This window comes from Passer montanus, unplaced genomic scaffold (assembly GCF_014805655.1).
Source record: "Passer montanus isolate IOZ18808 unplaced genomic scaffold, ASM1480565v1 scaffold21, whole genome shotgun sequence".
NCBI lineage: Eukaryota > Metazoa > Chordata > Aves > Passeriformes > Passeridae > Passer > Passer montanus.
In genome coordinates, this window is record NW_024366703.1 from 2,944,817 (window position 1) to 2,960,658 (window position 15,842).

General features: G+C 38.1%; 1 protein-coding gene across 4 annotated transcripts in view; it reads left to right on the forward strand.

Moving 5' to 3' along the window:
• Nucleotides 1–15,842, forward strand: part of KIF20B (kinesin family member 20B) — a 33,533-nt gene continuing 17,691 nt past the window's right edge. For 2 of the 4 annotated variants that reach the window (XM_039709387.1, XM_039709390.1), the window contains exons 1-18: nucleotides 1–917; nucleotides 2,725–2,881; nucleotides 3,727–3,813; nucleotides 3,936–4,052; nucleotides 4,242–4,380; nucleotides 4,673–4,857; nucleotides 6,810–6,858; nucleotides 7,510–7,704; nucleotides 8,570–8,681; nucleotides 9,119–9,190; nucleotides 9,625–9,771; nucleotides 10,321–10,483; nucleotides 11,445–11,696; nucleotides 12,443–12,582; nucleotides 13,174–13,324; nucleotides 14,247–14,472; nucleotides 15,043–15,104; nucleotides 15,288–15,407. In XM_039709387.1, coding sequence (XP_039565321.1) covers nucleotides 2,726–2,881; nucleotides 3,727–3,813; nucleotides 3,936–4,052; nucleotides 4,242–4,380; nucleotides 4,673–4,857; nucleotides 6,810–6,858; nucleotides 7,510–7,704; nucleotides 8,570–8,681; nucleotides 9,119–9,190; nucleotides 9,625–9,771; nucleotides 10,321–10,483; nucleotides 11,445–11,696; nucleotides 12,443–12,582; nucleotides 13,174–13,324; nucleotides 14,247–14,472; nucleotides 15,043–15,104; nucleotides 15,288–15,407 — 2,373 coding nt within the window. In that variant the 5' untranslated portion in view covers nucleotides 1–917; nucleotide 2,725. Of the gene's footprint in view, nucleotides 918–1,207; nucleotides 1,249–2,136; nucleotides 2,207–2,724; nucleotides 2,882–3,726; nucleotides 3,814–3,935; nucleotides 4,053–4,241; nucleotides 4,381–4,672; nucleotides 4,858–6,809; nucleotides 6,859–7,509; nucleotides 7,705–8,569; nucleotides 8,682–9,118; nucleotides 9,191–9,624; nucleotides 9,772–10,320; nucleotides 10,484–11,444; nucleotides 11,697–12,442; nucleotides 12,583–13,173; nucleotides 13,325–14,246; nucleotides 14,473–15,042; nucleotides 15,105–15,287; nucleotides 15,408–15,842 lie in introns of those variants that run through there. The other 2 variants (XM_039709388.1, XM_039709389.1) reach the window with 2 other exon arrangements.

The following is a 15,842-nucleotide window of genomic DNA, read 5'->3' on the forward strand; positions in this document are numbered from 1 at the left end:
AAGACAGAAACCAACATTATTTATAAAACATTACCCAGACTCTTACAGTATGATTTCAAGAACTTTCCAGTTTTGTTAGCAAACAATTTCAAATCAACATTGCATAATTTTCTGCCGTTAAAACAAACAAACTGTTACAATGTATTCTACAACCACACTGAAATCCTTTAATATACCTCTTTAACTGATATGACACAGCCTCTGTTTAAAGAAAGATAGGATTTAATGTTAAAGACAACCTCATGAAAGCAGCTGATACAAAATCTGTGCAGAATTATTCCTTTACAGAATTGCTTGCTTTTGCTGGCAGTCTTTTCTTCAAATTAAAAACAAACATTTAATTTTGGCAGATACTGAATACTTTCCAGTTGCTTGTCCTTTTATTTCAATTCAAAACTGTCAGACATTTCTTATTAAAGCTGAAAGAATTTCTGTCTGATTCTAAAGAGAAACTCATGCCGATTTTTGTTACCAAATTCTGAACATTTCCATACCCTGACATTCCAGAAACCGATGATCTCATCGGTATTACAACACTGTTTCGAAAATAAAGCCAAAGAATTTATCTCTTTGCTGATTAAGAAATTAAATGCCCATCATGCAAACCTGGCACCCAGCAACGATTTCTGCCTGGGGAAGCTTTTGGGCACAGGTACCGTACTAAGTGTGTAACACAGCTGCCAGGACTGGAACCCGGGCAGGGCACAAGCACATCCCGACCTAAAACGGGACCTTCCCAATCCAGCCGATCCCTGCTCCGGTACAGGGCATCGAGCAGCTCAGCGGCCTCTTCCCCCTCACCACCTGCACACCGCGACCATCCCGTTTACAAACAGACAGCGGAATGTGGGATCACCCGGAGCTCCGGCAAGCTCCGACTCACGCTCGTCCTTCTGCCGCACCCGAGAGAGGCCAAGGTGAGGGCAGGCCCGCCGGGGCCAGGGCGCCTTCCCGCGGCAGCCGAGGCGCCGCTGTCGCTGCGGGGCCGGCCGCTGGCGGCCCCGTGTGGCCGCGGCCTCCGCAAAGCCGCCCCGGGCGCTCCGAGCCGGCGGGGCACGGCCGCGCCCGAGGGCAAACCGGGACAGGCAGCCCCGCCCCTCCGGGACTACACTTCCCGTCGAGCCCTGCGCCGCCGTAGCGCCGCCCTCCCAGGAGGCCGCGCGGCGCCGTGCGCTGCCATTGGTCGGATTCGAAAAGAAGCCGCGGCCGCAGCGGAGCGCGAGCCCAGCAGCGGCCGGGGCCCGGCGGGTGAGCGGGGCCAGGGCCGGGGCCTTCTCCGGCAGAGCGGTCGCGGGGGTCGTGGGCTCGTGAAGCGGTGCCGTGAAGCGGTGTGGGTGGTCGGTGTGGCGGCGGCCGCTCCCCCGGCTCGCCCCGCTGCCATCCCGGTGACTCGCGAAGGGCTGTGGCGTGTGAGCGGTTTTCGGTGGGGCCTGCAGGGCCTGGGTAACTCCCGCCCAGGGCTGTGCTGCTGCCGGGGCCACGCTGGTTGTGGAACAGGCAAATAGCGCGCCAAGCTGGGAGTGAAAGGTTGATACCTGCAGAGGAGAAAATTTCTTTTTTTTAATTTTTTTTTCTTTTTAGGTGTTAGGACTGTTGCTTTAGCTTTTATGTAAGCTGCCAGACTTACTGTGGTTTAGAGCGCTTTCTGCCGCCTGTAGGGCTGCCTGGCAGCGCCACGGGCTGTGTGTGAGCTGTGGCTGTGCTCTGTGGGCCTCTGGGGATCCCCTTTTTGAGGGGGTCTGCAGCTCTAAATTCTGTCGCCACGGTTAGCAGGCTTACAGTAGCGCATCCCGGGACACGAGTGCATTTTGGTGCCTGATGCTGGGCCAGTGCAGTTGTTCCCATGTAAATACCTGCAGTATATACAGGGCTGTGTGGCTCAACACGGATAAACATTCCGCAGCTTGGGCTGGGCACGCTGGAAGGGCTGGAACCTCGCTCTTCTGACCGCTGGGCTGTGCCAACACCTACAGTCCTTTGTAGTCCTACACCTTTGTGTACGCAGCTTAACGCTTGTCTTGTGCTTCTTAAGGAAAAAGATACATAATGAGAGCATAATCTTGACAAATCACAGTTTAAGCTTAGATTTAAAGCAATTAAAATGCTATTCATCTAATAAATATGTTTCCTGTAAAGGACTGATAAGAGTTTTGCAGTGTGCCTTTGTGTAGCTGATGAATAAAACTTCCAGAGCGTGACAGCACAGGTATGTTTCTTTCCAGCAGCAGCTTACTCACAGGTCAGCCTTTGTTCGAGCCATGATGATATTTCAGGCCAAGTTTTTTATGATTTTCATACAGATGCTAGGCCAAAAATAAATTACATTAGTTCAGAAAGTAAATATTGGTGCTTAGTTTGAGTAGCTTTATCTCATTTGCAGCCTGGTTACATTTATCTAACTGCTTCAAGTTCTGCCTTGTCTTTTACAGCCTACACATGGAGACTGAGCCTTTAAGTGTTTTGACACTGAAATGCAGACCCATCTTGGGTTTTATGCTGGGGGAAATTGAAAGGGGACTGCATTATAGACAGGAAACCAACACTCCTCCTGAGCAAAAGAGTTTTGAACCAATCCTGCTCTGCCCACTCCTTTAATGAACACTGCATGTTCTCCATTAGTATTTAGCAAAACAGTTTATGTGCTGTGCTGTAGCCTAGGCATGGCAGTGTATATTATATGTTTTATTATCACAGAGCACAAAACAGCTTTATTTTGTCTTGCAGAATGGAACCGGTTTTGGATAATGGGAAGTTGTACAGACCATCCTATATTGCTAGCATTGAACCATCTCCAAGAGCAGGACCAGTAAGTGTGGAGGATATTAAAACAGATCTTTCTTCAGAATTTTCTTTGGTTTCTTCAGGCTCAGACACAAGCCAGGTAAGAAAACTTTACTGTTTGGGTATTTATTTTTTGAAACGTAAGCTTAATTCTTTCATAGATAGAAGTCAGATTTTTACCAAGAAGATGAAAAGCTTCTTTGTTATTTTTTAGTTTGAAAGAGATGCATAGGATGTAGACCAAGTTGTGTGGTAGTGCATTGATGCCTTGTTGTGTACATCAGTTTTCTGAGAATGAGGCTGGTTGCCAGTTTATAGACAGTTTTTGTTGGTCTGAGTGCTGTGTTTACATAAAAGTGCTGCAAGGATTAACTTACACAGCAAGCTCCTGCAGGGGCTGAAACATAAGTTTAATTCTTTCATAGATAGGAATAGTCAGATTTTACCAAGAAGATGAAAAGCTTCTTTGTTATTTTTTAGTTTGAAAGAGATACATAGGATGTAGACCAAGTTGTGTGGCAGTGCATTGATGCCTTATTGTGCACCTCAGTTTTCTGAGAATGAGGCTGGTTGCCAGTTTATAGACAGTTTTTGTTGGTCTGAGTGCTGTGTTTACATAAAAGTGCTGCAAGGATTAACTTCCACAGCAAGCTCCTGCAGGGGCTGAAGCACTTGGCAAAGCTGATCTAGTGAAGTAGTTTTGGTTCCCATGTTATCAAATAAGTCTGTTCAAAAGAGCTTGATTTGATAAAATTGATTTCATGTGCTAATTATAGAAAATAACAAAACTTCTAACTTTTTTTTTTAAGAGGAGCAGTTTGGAGTCTAAGGGACACATACTTCTCGTTATCAAATAAGTCTATTCAAAAGAGCTTGATTTGATAAAATTGGTTTCATGTGCTAATTATCAAGAAAATAACAAAACTTCTAACTTTTTTTTTTAAGAGGAGCAGTTTGGAGTCTAAGGGACACATACAAGTCTGCTTGCGTATCAGGCCATTTACATCATTGGAAAGAGAAAATGGATCACAGGTGTGACATTTATTTAGTTTAAAATACTTAATTTGTTTTTGGGGGTTTTTTTGTTTGTTTTTCCTGTAAGCTGAGTGCTTTACAGTCTCCTCATGCCTGTATTGCTTGTTTCCTCTTAATAGGACTGTGTTTCACTTGAAGACTCAACAAATATTGTGCTGAAGCCCCCCCAACACTATTTGAGTCGACTAAGTGAAAAAACTTCAGGACCAATGTTACAGAAGTTCACTTTTTCACAAGTAAATGAGTTGTCTTTAAATGTTTGTAAATTCTTTCTAGTACAGATTGTTTTAACTTACGTTATTGAATACCAAGCAAACTGTATATTTTTAACTTTATAGTCTTTAAGATTATAAACTAACAGAATTTAAAAGATTCTTTAGAAGTCTCTAATTGTTCAAAGTATAACTATTTCTTGGTAATATTAGGTGTTTGGACCTGAAACAACCCAAGAAGAATTCTTTGAAGGTACCATGAAGCAACCAGTGCAAGATTTCCTAGATGGATATAATCGTCTGGTTTTTACATATGGTGTAACAAATGCTGGGAAGACTTACACTTTCCAAGGTAAAAATATGAATGAAAAATTTCAAGTCTTTATCAAATGTTTGTTGGTCGTGGGTGGTTTTTGTTATTTTCCCGTAAGGCTAAGCTTATGCAAAACACTCCAGTAGTTATTACTGATACAGATGTTATTTCTAATGTTATTTCTGTGACCTTGAGAATACAAAGAAAACTCCACTGCTTCATGTTGTAAGTTGTCTTCAAACTTTGTGTATGCCTTGAGATTTATATTATCTTTCTGTCCTCATCTGTATACCTTGTAATAACTGCATTTTTCTTTTGTATATTCTTTCAGGGACAGAAGATGATGTTGGTATTCTGCCAAGAACTATGGATATGTTGTTTAAAAGTATTCAAGGAAAGCTGTACACAGCAATGGATCTCAAACCCTATCGGTGTAGAGATTATATAAAGCTGACTGAAAACCAAGTGAGAGAAGAAGCTGCTATCAAAAATTCATTACTTCGTCTAATAAAAGAGGTAGAGGAGCCCTTCTTTCTATATTGATGAGTACATGCATCCTTAGTTAGCTCCATGTTCTTCATTTGCAGTGGGAAGAGACTGGCTGTGTTTAGTCATGGATGTGTCTATTTTTCTGGCAGCCAACCATTCATTAGCAGTAAAGTGAGCAATAGAGCTGATGACCCCTGTTCCTGGGGGTTTTGGTCTTGTAGCAAAATACTTCATGGGCATGTAAACTTAAGTGCTTCTTTTTTTCCTGTACCTTGGGCACTTGATAATTTATCCTCTTGGATTACTGGTCCTTAATAAATAAGGGACTATTTACATTCACTTCTTATCTGTGGGAATGCCAGTAGGTCTGATCCTTTAGAGAACATATTTGTCTTTCAGGATACTTGGAAGAAATTAATAGTTTTGAGGTTGTTGCCCTTTCAGTTGGACAAATATCCTTAAAGGAAGCAAAATTTGTTTGAAGCAGTAGAGCTGTAAAGCTAGCGGACTTAACAGTTTGAATTGAAGATGGGTTTCTGCTGGGCTTTTTTCCTGTAGTTCACTGTTGAGCAGTCCAGAAATACACTCCAGTTTTAGAAGCTGACTGAAATTCTAAAGCTCTTTAGTCCAGTTACAGTTATGAGGAATTATTACTTTGTATAACCATACCTTTTTTCTGGTGTCTTCTAATTCTGAAATTATAAGAATAATGTAAAATAAAACTCAGCATATATGGGGATTTGGAACTAGAAAAGTACTTTTCTCTTTTTTTCTTTACAAAAATAATTAAGCATTTCCCTTGAGGTATGCAAGTTTTAATAGCTAGTGTTGAAAGGAAAAAAAATATGTATCTGTTGCATTGATTTTTATCCATTGGTTTACTGGGCTCCAGTGTGGAAGGTAGGTGGCAGCAAAATTCTGTGACTTCACTTCAGAAGCACAGGAGTAAGTTAACTCTAGCTCTGTCAGCCTTCAGAAGGGACTTGAGAAAAACCTTTTCTGTGTGTTTGAATGCACCTTCTAGTTTATGAAACTGTTCATAAGAGCAGCACTTAAACCTACAAATTTGCTGGCAAAGTTTGCATCTGCTGCAACAGAGCTTTGTGTTGGTGTTTTATATGTGTAAAACCTAATACCTAAAATGTTTATTTGAAAAATTTATTATGAAATATGTACCCTTGAGAGAACACTACAGAAACCTGAACCAAACCATTCCTATTTTTTATTTCATATTAGTTCTCTTAAGCATACTTATTTCAATAGATGGATTTCATTTCTTTAGGCACTTCAACTTGCAGTTCTGTGTCTGAAAAAACCCTAACTAACCAAAACCAAGATTGGGAAGAGTGTGTGTGTATGAAGCTCCAAAGCTCTAGCTATAGTTATTTGGTGTACTTTTTTTTAATAGCAAAAGAAAATTCTTTCTCTTAGTAAAACCTGGACTTTAAATAAACTCTAGAATTTATCTCAAATGGATCATGAAGATGTAAGTTGCTCATTTCAGTTTTTAAGTGGATGAGTGTTCTATATTTACCTCTTACTTCCAAGTGTTAGCCAAGTAAGCTGGAAAAAATATGAAATCCAATATTATCTAAATACCATCAGTAAAATAATTCAGAGTCCCCTGGATTTCCAAGGTTAAAACTAATGTTTAAACTGCAACTGAGTCCTGAAATCATCCTCTTGAATCACCCTGTTTATGTGAGGGGTTCCTACCACTCTTGTTTTCTGGGGCTAGAGTGTTTCCAAGTCAGCGAGCTGCAATGCTGTATGGTGATGTAAGGGAAGAGGTGGGGTGAGTGTGAGGTCAGAACAGCCCTGTCAGTAGCAGTGTGCAGGTGCACTAGACCTGGTGTGTAACCAGGGTCTTTCCATTGGCATATTGCCCCCAAGCTGTATTCCCATCTAGTAATGCAATAGAGCTGTTAGAAATAACTTTACTGTCAACAGTATATTTCAAAGTTTGTTTTCTTTTGTAGGTAGACCACCAGATTAACACCAGGGACAAAGCACCTGTGGATTCTAAGGGTATGTTTTATTTAAAAGTTATGCAGTTAAAGCTGGCAAATAAGCCTTCTTAGGGTCAATAACTGACTTCTGGCATATGCTAATAAAATAACTTCTTGTCAGTTTTCTGTGCCTTTGAATTGGATAGTGAACAAATAATCAGGGCAGAAAAGACAAAGATAAAATGCTTAGAAGAATATCTGAACAGGCATTAAATGAGCTGAAGAAAAGTGGTAGTACCACTTATGCTGTGGGTCTTAGTGGTATCCTGACAGGCTTTTAGAGTACCTCTATGTAATTATATAAAGTTAATCCTAGCATTTAAAAAACTACCTAAATACTAGGTTTACTTTAATAAGTCAAAATGAAGTGTCTTGTCAGTTTAGTTTAAAGTTGTTGAAGAGATTTGACTAATTTAAACCAAGCTTTATGTGGTTGATAGAATTAAAAGAGGAAAAGGAAGCAGTAGAGTAAGTGTCTCTTGAAAATATTTAAGCATATAAGTTCCAGATAATTAAGAAATGGGGTAGGAACTTAAATGGCTTTTTGGAATGAATTTTAGATTTTAAATGCTTTTTAGAAGGTTTGTTATGTCAATTTTTACTTATTGCTTTTTTAATGAAACTCACTTTACTAGGTTTATATTGGTTTGTAATATTTTGTACTTGGCAGATTTGGAAGATATCTCAAAAGACTTGGAACAATCTATCACAACTGAAAGAAATTATATCAAGTTTTCTGTCTGGGTTTCATTTTTTGAGATTTACAACGAATGTTTTTATGATCTACTGATTCCTGTATCAAATGACAAGAAAAGAAAAACACTACGCCTTGCTCAAGACATCAAGGGATGTTCTTTTGTAAAAGGTGAATAGAATACCTTGCAAATTGCCAAATGTAATTTGAAAAGTTGGTCTGCATGATGGTCACGATGTTTAGATTCAAAAACTCAATAACAAAATTATTACAATCTACATATATAGAATTATCCCTGCTTTTATACTGCTTTATCTTTTCTCTTGACTGGAACTGTTAAAAGCCTCTGCATTCCACTGCCTTGATATTTCTTTGAAATGGGAGAAATATTGGAAACAAATGACCTATTTTTAGGGATTTGTTTTTTTCCGTCTTCTTAAGAAAAGAGGTCCGTAGTTCTTAATGGTATTTATAATTGGCTCAACAGTTTTTTAGGTTTTTGTTTCTGGGATTTTTTCAGTATTCTCTATAGAGAAGCAGACTTTAGACATATGGTCATATTGCAGGCAAAATGCTTCAGTTAAGTTGATGGTCCTGAAAGAAGATATCCATATGACTCTCCTTCCTTCCTTCCCCCCCTCAACTGTGGTATAAATTGAAGAAGCTGTTCTTTATTTTAGGATTTATTAGGTAGTGTTCTGCCTTGCTGAATATGACTTTAGGGCTTTCTATTCATATTAGACCTTACTTTTTTGACTTGTCTGTGCTCAGGTTAAGGTTGCTCACTTAATTTGAATGGAACATGTTTAACATACTAATAGAATGATGGAATGGTGTGATGTACTTGCTCTTCCTTTCCTATGAGAGTAGGCATTTTGATCTGATTTGTCATCACTTAACTTCTGTCTGAAGCAGATGCAGTAAAACATTTCTATGCCTCAAGTAAATGTAGTGTCCTTGCTGTGCATACATTATACCCATAATACTTATGTTGATAATGTTATTTAAAAAATTATCATATTTGTTCTTCCTGAAGATCTGCAGTGGGTTCAGATTTCTGACTCTAAAGAAGCTTTTAGACTTCTAAAACTGGGATTGAAACACCAGAGTATTGCAAGCACGAAACTAAATAATTGCTCCAGCAGAAGGTAAGAAACATTTTGAATAGCACTGGTCATAGGATGGTGGGTGGGAGGAAGGAGAAACTAAAACATGGCTTATGGTTTCTAGGAAGGGAAGGGGCTTTAACAAGATCTAGCTTTCTAGGTTCAGGTTTGGTGTCCTTTAGCAGCATGTGGCATGATGACTTAAGCCAAAGGGATTAAATTCTTCAGTAGGGTGAATGTGTACTAAAACTCACAGTATTTTATCAAATACAATACAAAAGCACTTATCTGAATATCTAAGGAAAAATCAAAATACATGCTGCATAAATATCTGTTTAAAAGTTTGTGTCTGATTTTGTATGCTTAGATGTATTGACAGATCAAACAACATTTTGAACAGAAGTTGTGGAGGCTAAAAACACTTTGAAAGTATTGGTCTACTTTATCACTTCTCTGCTGATTTAAATTTCTCCTTTTAGTCACAGCATATTCACAGTTAAACTACTAAAAATTGAAGATTCAGGAATACCAAGGGTGACCCGAGTCAATGAGTAAGTTCAGAACAGTCTGTCTCTCATATGCAGTTGTCAATCACCCTCCATGCTGGTGTGTTGGTACTGCACCCAGTGCTCACCGGCAGAGCTTCCTGCATGGATGGTGCCTCCCCACTTCTACCCTCATACTTGGCTCTCTCCCTCAAGCCATCAGGTGTCAGTGCTGTTGTGTCTTGTCACCTCTGCTCAGCACAAGGTTCTGCCAGGCTTCTTTACTCCTGAACTTGTGCAAGTCCCCAGAAGGAAGAGGATGAAGAGGTGGTGGGGGTGGAGGGGCGCAATAGGAAGCACGTTGGGCAAATATTTAGCAGAAAATAGTGGGAAATTTTTTTAGGGAAGCAAACTTGAGAAGAATGAGTGATCATTTTAAAAAATGAATAATTAGTGCATCTTTAAGGTAAATAGAGTGATTGTTCTTTGTCTGCTTTCAGATTGTCATTGTGTGATCTTGCTGGTTCTGAAAGATATACCAAGACCCGCAATGAGGGTGACAGATTGAAAGAGAGTGGAAATATCAATACCTCTCTCCTGACTCTGGGCAAGTGTATTAATGCACTCAAGAACTATCAGCAGTCAAAGTAAGTCCTTTTATGAATTGCCAACGGGGCACTGTGGTTTTTATGCATTACATTGTTTAAAAGCTGTTGTTTAAAATATACAGTAGTAACACTTAAATTTTTGGTAGAAAAAATGTATAGATTTCTGACATCTACGCACTGGTTTTTATGCATTACCTACATTGTTTAAAAGCTATTGTTTAAAGTATACAGTAGTAACACTTAAATTTTTGGTAGAAAAAATGTATAGATTTCTGACATCTATATTGTAGTCTTGTTGATGTGCAAAAGTTTCAAGATAACTTGCCTTGTTCTGCTTTTTAATTAAATCACTTAAATTATAACATCCTTTAAACATGCTGTCGTAGATGTTAGTGATTTTACTTACTTGTTCTGAGTTTGGCTTATCAAACAAACTTGGAATAAATATAAATTTAAAATTTATATTTAAAACACCTTTGTCACTAGGGCCATAGTAAGGGTGAAACTTTCATGTCTTCAGGCTGCATAGTTCTCATGCTGGCTGGAATTTACTCAATGTCTGATCATCTGTTCTTTTGTCTTTTAAAGGTTGCAGCAGCACATACCCTTTCGGGAAAGTAAGTTAACTCATTTCCTTCAAGGATTTTTCAGTGGAAAGGGGAAGGTGTACATGATAGTAAACATCAGCAAATGTGCATCTGCATACGAGGAAACACTCAATGTGCTGAAGTTCTCAGCCATTGCACAAAAAGTAAGTGTTGTAGTCTATCTTATTGATCAGTGGCTTTGATTTGCTTTAAAGAGCAGGTTCTCTCCCTTTTAGGAATATGAATTTAGAGACTAGATTTTTGTCTTGTATTGCAGTTATATTTCTAATTATACTGGATTGAGCTTTAGCTCCTACAGTTTTTTAAATGTTGGGACTTTTTTTTCCCTTTGGAATGTGTGGGTGGAAGCATCTAATGAAAACTTGTAACTCCTGTGAAACATCCAGCCTAATAAGAAACTTACTATATTTGGAAGAATTTTCCTGAGATCTGGGTAAATTTCTTCAGCAGATACAACATGCTCTCACTTCTAGCTGTCCTATATACTACTACTATCTTAAATCGCAATATTGCTCATATTAAGTACTGATAAAATAGATGGAGCACCAAAGAGTGTGAAAGGTCATCTTTATGTTGAGAGGCATCAGTAGGAAGGTGGAAGCAGAGTCAGTAGGAGTAAGTGCAGTGATGTAACTTTGGCAAAGTTGGAAGATGTAAGTGTGGAGAATCAATGCTGTAGCTTTGATGGACGCTATGGAGAAGTTTTGTTACAGTTAAGTCCATGCCTTTGGAATTTGAGCAGGTTAAGTACAATACCAGAAGGAACAGACTGTAGTGGTTATAGAGCTGTGAAAGAATTTTTGTGGAGTGGTGTTCGTGTAATGCAACTGGAAACTCAAAGTACAGGAAATGTTGCTGCCCTTATAGGTTATCCAGTTAGTGAGACTTAGTGTTCCTGGGATTCAAAGAAGGGTTAGGCTATAATGTGACAACTTTGTACTCTAGCTGGAAATTGGTCTAAATAGTGGCTCTGAGCAGAGGATAGATAAGCTGAGAGAGTGCTGTGCTCAGGAGACCTGTAGGAGAGTACAGCAGGTCTTCACAGTGCCAATGGAGCTTTAAAAAATACCAGTAACTTCTTGTTCTTGATTTTTTTCTGGGTAGGTTTTAGTTATGGACACATCTATTCTCCCCCAAGACCAGTCATTTGGCCAGAAATTGGCAGGAGAATCATCACTGCTTAATGTCACTAGAATGCCAATCCCAAGGAAAAGAGCTACTATCCTATGGGACAGAACGTTGGAAGATGTGTTTGAAGATGATGCTGATGAGATGGAGGAAGAGCCCAGTATGTCAAGAGAAGAAGCAGTGCTGGCAAATGAAGGAAATGAAGTTATTACAAAAGAAAAATATATGGTATGTGCCAGGGCTACTTTAAGAATAATTATGGCATGGAGCCTTGAAGCAATGCATTCTTCTGGTTTCCTCCATATCACCCTTTTTTTTTCCTTCCCCCCTCATTACCTTATTCTACCTAAATCCAGTGTTTGGAACTACGAGTGGGATTACTTATGCCTTGGTGCTTATTGTGGGAAAAATATGAAATGTGTCAAAGTGCAAACTGAGCAGTAAGAATTGCAGATTTGGCTTTCTCTTCTTTTGTTATCCTGTGGTCAATACACCTATTTTTGAGCAACACAAGATTGTTCCTTTGTTATTTTATACATAAGAAAACTCTGGACACTGTGCTTTAAGAAACAGCAATTTTAGTCACTTCTGGGGAAGACAAGGAGCAGGGGAACAGAGGACTAGAGACCATTTTGTGGAAGTTTTATTAATACCCAAAAAAGGGCATCTGGAGAAAGAAGGCTAAATTCTGTGGATCTTAAGTCTATCTTTAAAGATAACTTTAAGAATTTTTGCTACAAACTTGGTGTTCTTTGGAAATACCCACTCTGTGCTAACCTAAATTGCTGTGTTAGTACCAAACAGGTGGTGCAATCTACTCATAAATCCTTCTGTTTATGAATAAGCTAATAAAAGAACCAGAAAAACTATTCCCAGCTGCAGAGTAAAGTATTGTAATATTTGAGGAATGGAGAAAATCTCACTTGTGGTAAAGCATTTCTTTATGAAAAGCATAATGCTATTTGTGATTCTAGATGCTGGTGAATCTGGTAGAAGAACTGAAGAACAGACTTATTACCGAAAAGGAAAATAAGTTACTGCTGGAAATAAAAATTCGTGAAGAAGTGGTACAAGAATTTACGGATTATTTTGCACAACGGGAAATGAATTTCAAGTAAGCTGGCTTTAAGTGGTTTTTAAAGTTACTTGTGAAGAAAGTGAAAGTAAATTTACTTATTTCATAAATCTTTGTTGTAAGAGACCACAGTCTTCTGCTAGATCAGATCTTCTATTGTATCAGTTAATGTGTTCATTTCTGTTTGGCTTATGAGCTCAGGAAAAATGCTCTTCAGAAAGGCTTCGATTTTTCTGTGGGATGGGTAGGAATGTGTGTGTATAATTTTTAAGTATTGTTTTTTTCCTGTAGAACTCTTTCTAAGAGAAGAACTGCTTTGGTACGTTGTAGAATGAGTGGCATTTGCAAATTCTTTGGTTCCTTTTTGTTTTAGTGATACTCCAAACATTGCTGTCTCAAGCAGCTTAGAAAAAATGCCTTTTTTTTTTTAGTGCTATCCATAATCTGTGTATTTGTATCTCTTTTATTCTTCTGGTGTATGCGAAAAATAATTTTGGTTTATGGTAGCAGCATTGTTTTGTTGTGCCAAAATAAAGAAAGCATCTTTGTTAATAGGCAACTGTGTTAACAACTTTTTAGCCTCTCTCATGGCTAGCTTTTAGCTGACATGGGTTTTTTTCTCCACTTTAGAAAGGCACTTTCTAATGAACGAGAACAGCTTGAAGAAAATGCTGAAAAACGCCTGGAAATCTTCAAGGAACTTGTAAATAGTTGTGCTAAAAACACAGATGAAAAAAGTGAATTACAAGATCGGCCTTGCAGTGAGCAAGCTGGACCTCTGGTATTTTTATCTGTCTGCCCCAAATGTCCCTTTTACTACCTACCTGTTATGGTCATAGTATTTCTCAAGAAATACCAGGGATGGTTTCAAGGGATTGCACACAATGTGACTGTGTCCTCAGCAAGATCTATGTATCTTATTTAATAGATGAGGCTGCTGAGCCTTGGGATTCAGGAATTTCTGCAGTTTTCTGCATTTCTCCAGCACAAAAGTGACAATTATTCTATATAAAGAAGTTGGGACAAAATCTGCAGTTTTTTGTGCTATAAAATCCATTGCATTTAGTCTTTTAAATCTTTGAGGCTGACTTCAGGTCCCGCGTATGGACTGTGCTGGAGTAGTCACAGAGACTTCTCTCTTAGGGCAGTAGTAGCTACAACTGAAGCAATGAGAATTATTCATCCACTTACCTAGACTCTTAACTTGAGTCTGTCCCTTGAGAGTTTGAAACCCTTTTATAAAAAGAGGCAAGATGTAAGTCAGTCTTTTGGGTGTAGCTTGCTATTTTAAGTTACCACAGACTTACTTGACCTTACAAACTTTTCCTGTCATATGGAAATTTCAGATGTATTCCTTCTAAAACAGTTTGCTTGCTCTGTTAATTCAATATTCTTATTAGTTTAAAATATGCTAACTTTTATAGTAAACTTTGAGGGGATGTTTTTTGGAGTTACAAGGGGAAATGTAATGGTGGGTAATTAAATGTTGTAAAAATGAAGTAGCTCTAGGTTGATACTGGGAACTGGTGTGTGAAGGTAGACAAACTGGCAGTCAGCACATATGAACCCACAAGATGGTTGTGAAGTCAGATTTATAACTGTACTTATATATTAGAATTCCTAACAATCTCCCACATTTTCTGTATAAATAATGGCTTTTTTATAATTATTTGCAATGTCTAAATGAATCTATATTCTTTCAGAATGAAGAAAACAACACAGACAAAGATGACTACATTGATTTTGGGGGTGTTATTGATTCTCTGCAAAATGATATCACTGATATCAAAAATCAGGCAGAAGCAGCCCACCAGTACATTGTGTCCTTAGAGGACCCACAGGAAACAATAGGTTGTCTTGAAAAACAGCTAGCAAAAATAACTGCTGAACTCATTGAGACCAAGGAAGAGCTAGAAAAGAAAACCAAAGGTAAGCTGGGTCAAAGTGTGATGTGAAAAACCCAAAAAAAGAAATTACTAAGTACTGTAAAATAGGAATAGAAATTTTGTTAAATGGGGTTGTGTAACCAATTCATATGTATAATGGTGGTAATCCATTGTTTTGTATATGTTCAGGTTAAACAATTTTATAGGCCTTGCTTATTTTGTTTTTAAGATGATGCTTAATTGTCAATTGCAGATTTAAGGATTGTAGGGTAAAACATTAAAGTTATTGATTTTCTTGTTGTATTGTAGTCCCCGTACTTCATGTTTTGCTGATGCAGTGTATTCAGGCAGCATGTGGAACTTTGGAGGAAAAGCTAGCAGCCCCTCATAATGATCTCAGCAGAGATCTTGTGATGTCATCTGTATTTTGAATTGATAGCAACTCTCAATTTGTCCAGTTCAGAAAATGTAAACAACTTTTGACATGTCCTAGTAGAAGTCAATTTGAAAATAAATGTATTCAAAAACCACTGAAGTACCAGAAGACACATAACATGGAGTACTGAGTCAACTGTGATGGCTGATTATTATTTAGGCTTTTTTCCTGTTACAGATTTTGAAACACAGAGGATTAAATTGGATGAGTCTGCTGAGCAACTTAAAGAAGCAACTGAGGTAACTGTCTCAAAAAAAAAAAAACTTCTGCAAAATTGTTTGCTTTAATACAAAATTCAAATAACTTGAAATTTTATTAGACTATGCTTCTAGTGTTTTTTTATGTCAAGCGTAGTTTAACTGATCTTGCTTCTAAGAATCATGATAGTTAAATTTAACACTGAACTTTTTTTCTTTTTCAAGAAAATGAATATACAAAATGAAAGGATTCAAGAACTGATTAACATTGTGAAGCAAAAAGATGAAACTATTATGAAACTGCAAGGTCAAATAACCCGTTCAGAAGAAACCATAAAAGACTATGTAAGTCTTAGACATCTTAATTGTCTTGATACAAAAAAAATCTTAATATGTGTTTATAATGGACTTTGGAAAGTTGGCATTTTCTTCAAATAATTGCTATTTACTTCAAATGATAGCAGGTCACTTGGCATTGAAACTAAAGTCACAGCAAAATGTTAGCAGGGGTGTGTGTAAATATGAGACTTTCAGAAGTACTGATCTGAATTTATAATTGGAGGACTCTAGATGAGACTCTGAAGACTCATTAAAAAAATACAAGACCTCAAACTGTGAGGGCTTAAAACAGTGGGAATAGAGGAAGTGTATCAGTGTCTGAATAAAAGAAGAAAATGAGGTTTTGGTACAACAAAAGGTCAAATTTAGTTTTAAGTTAGAATTTAAGAATGTAAAAAAAGACAATAATTGTGTAAATTAGGAAAGAAAAATCTGTGTGTT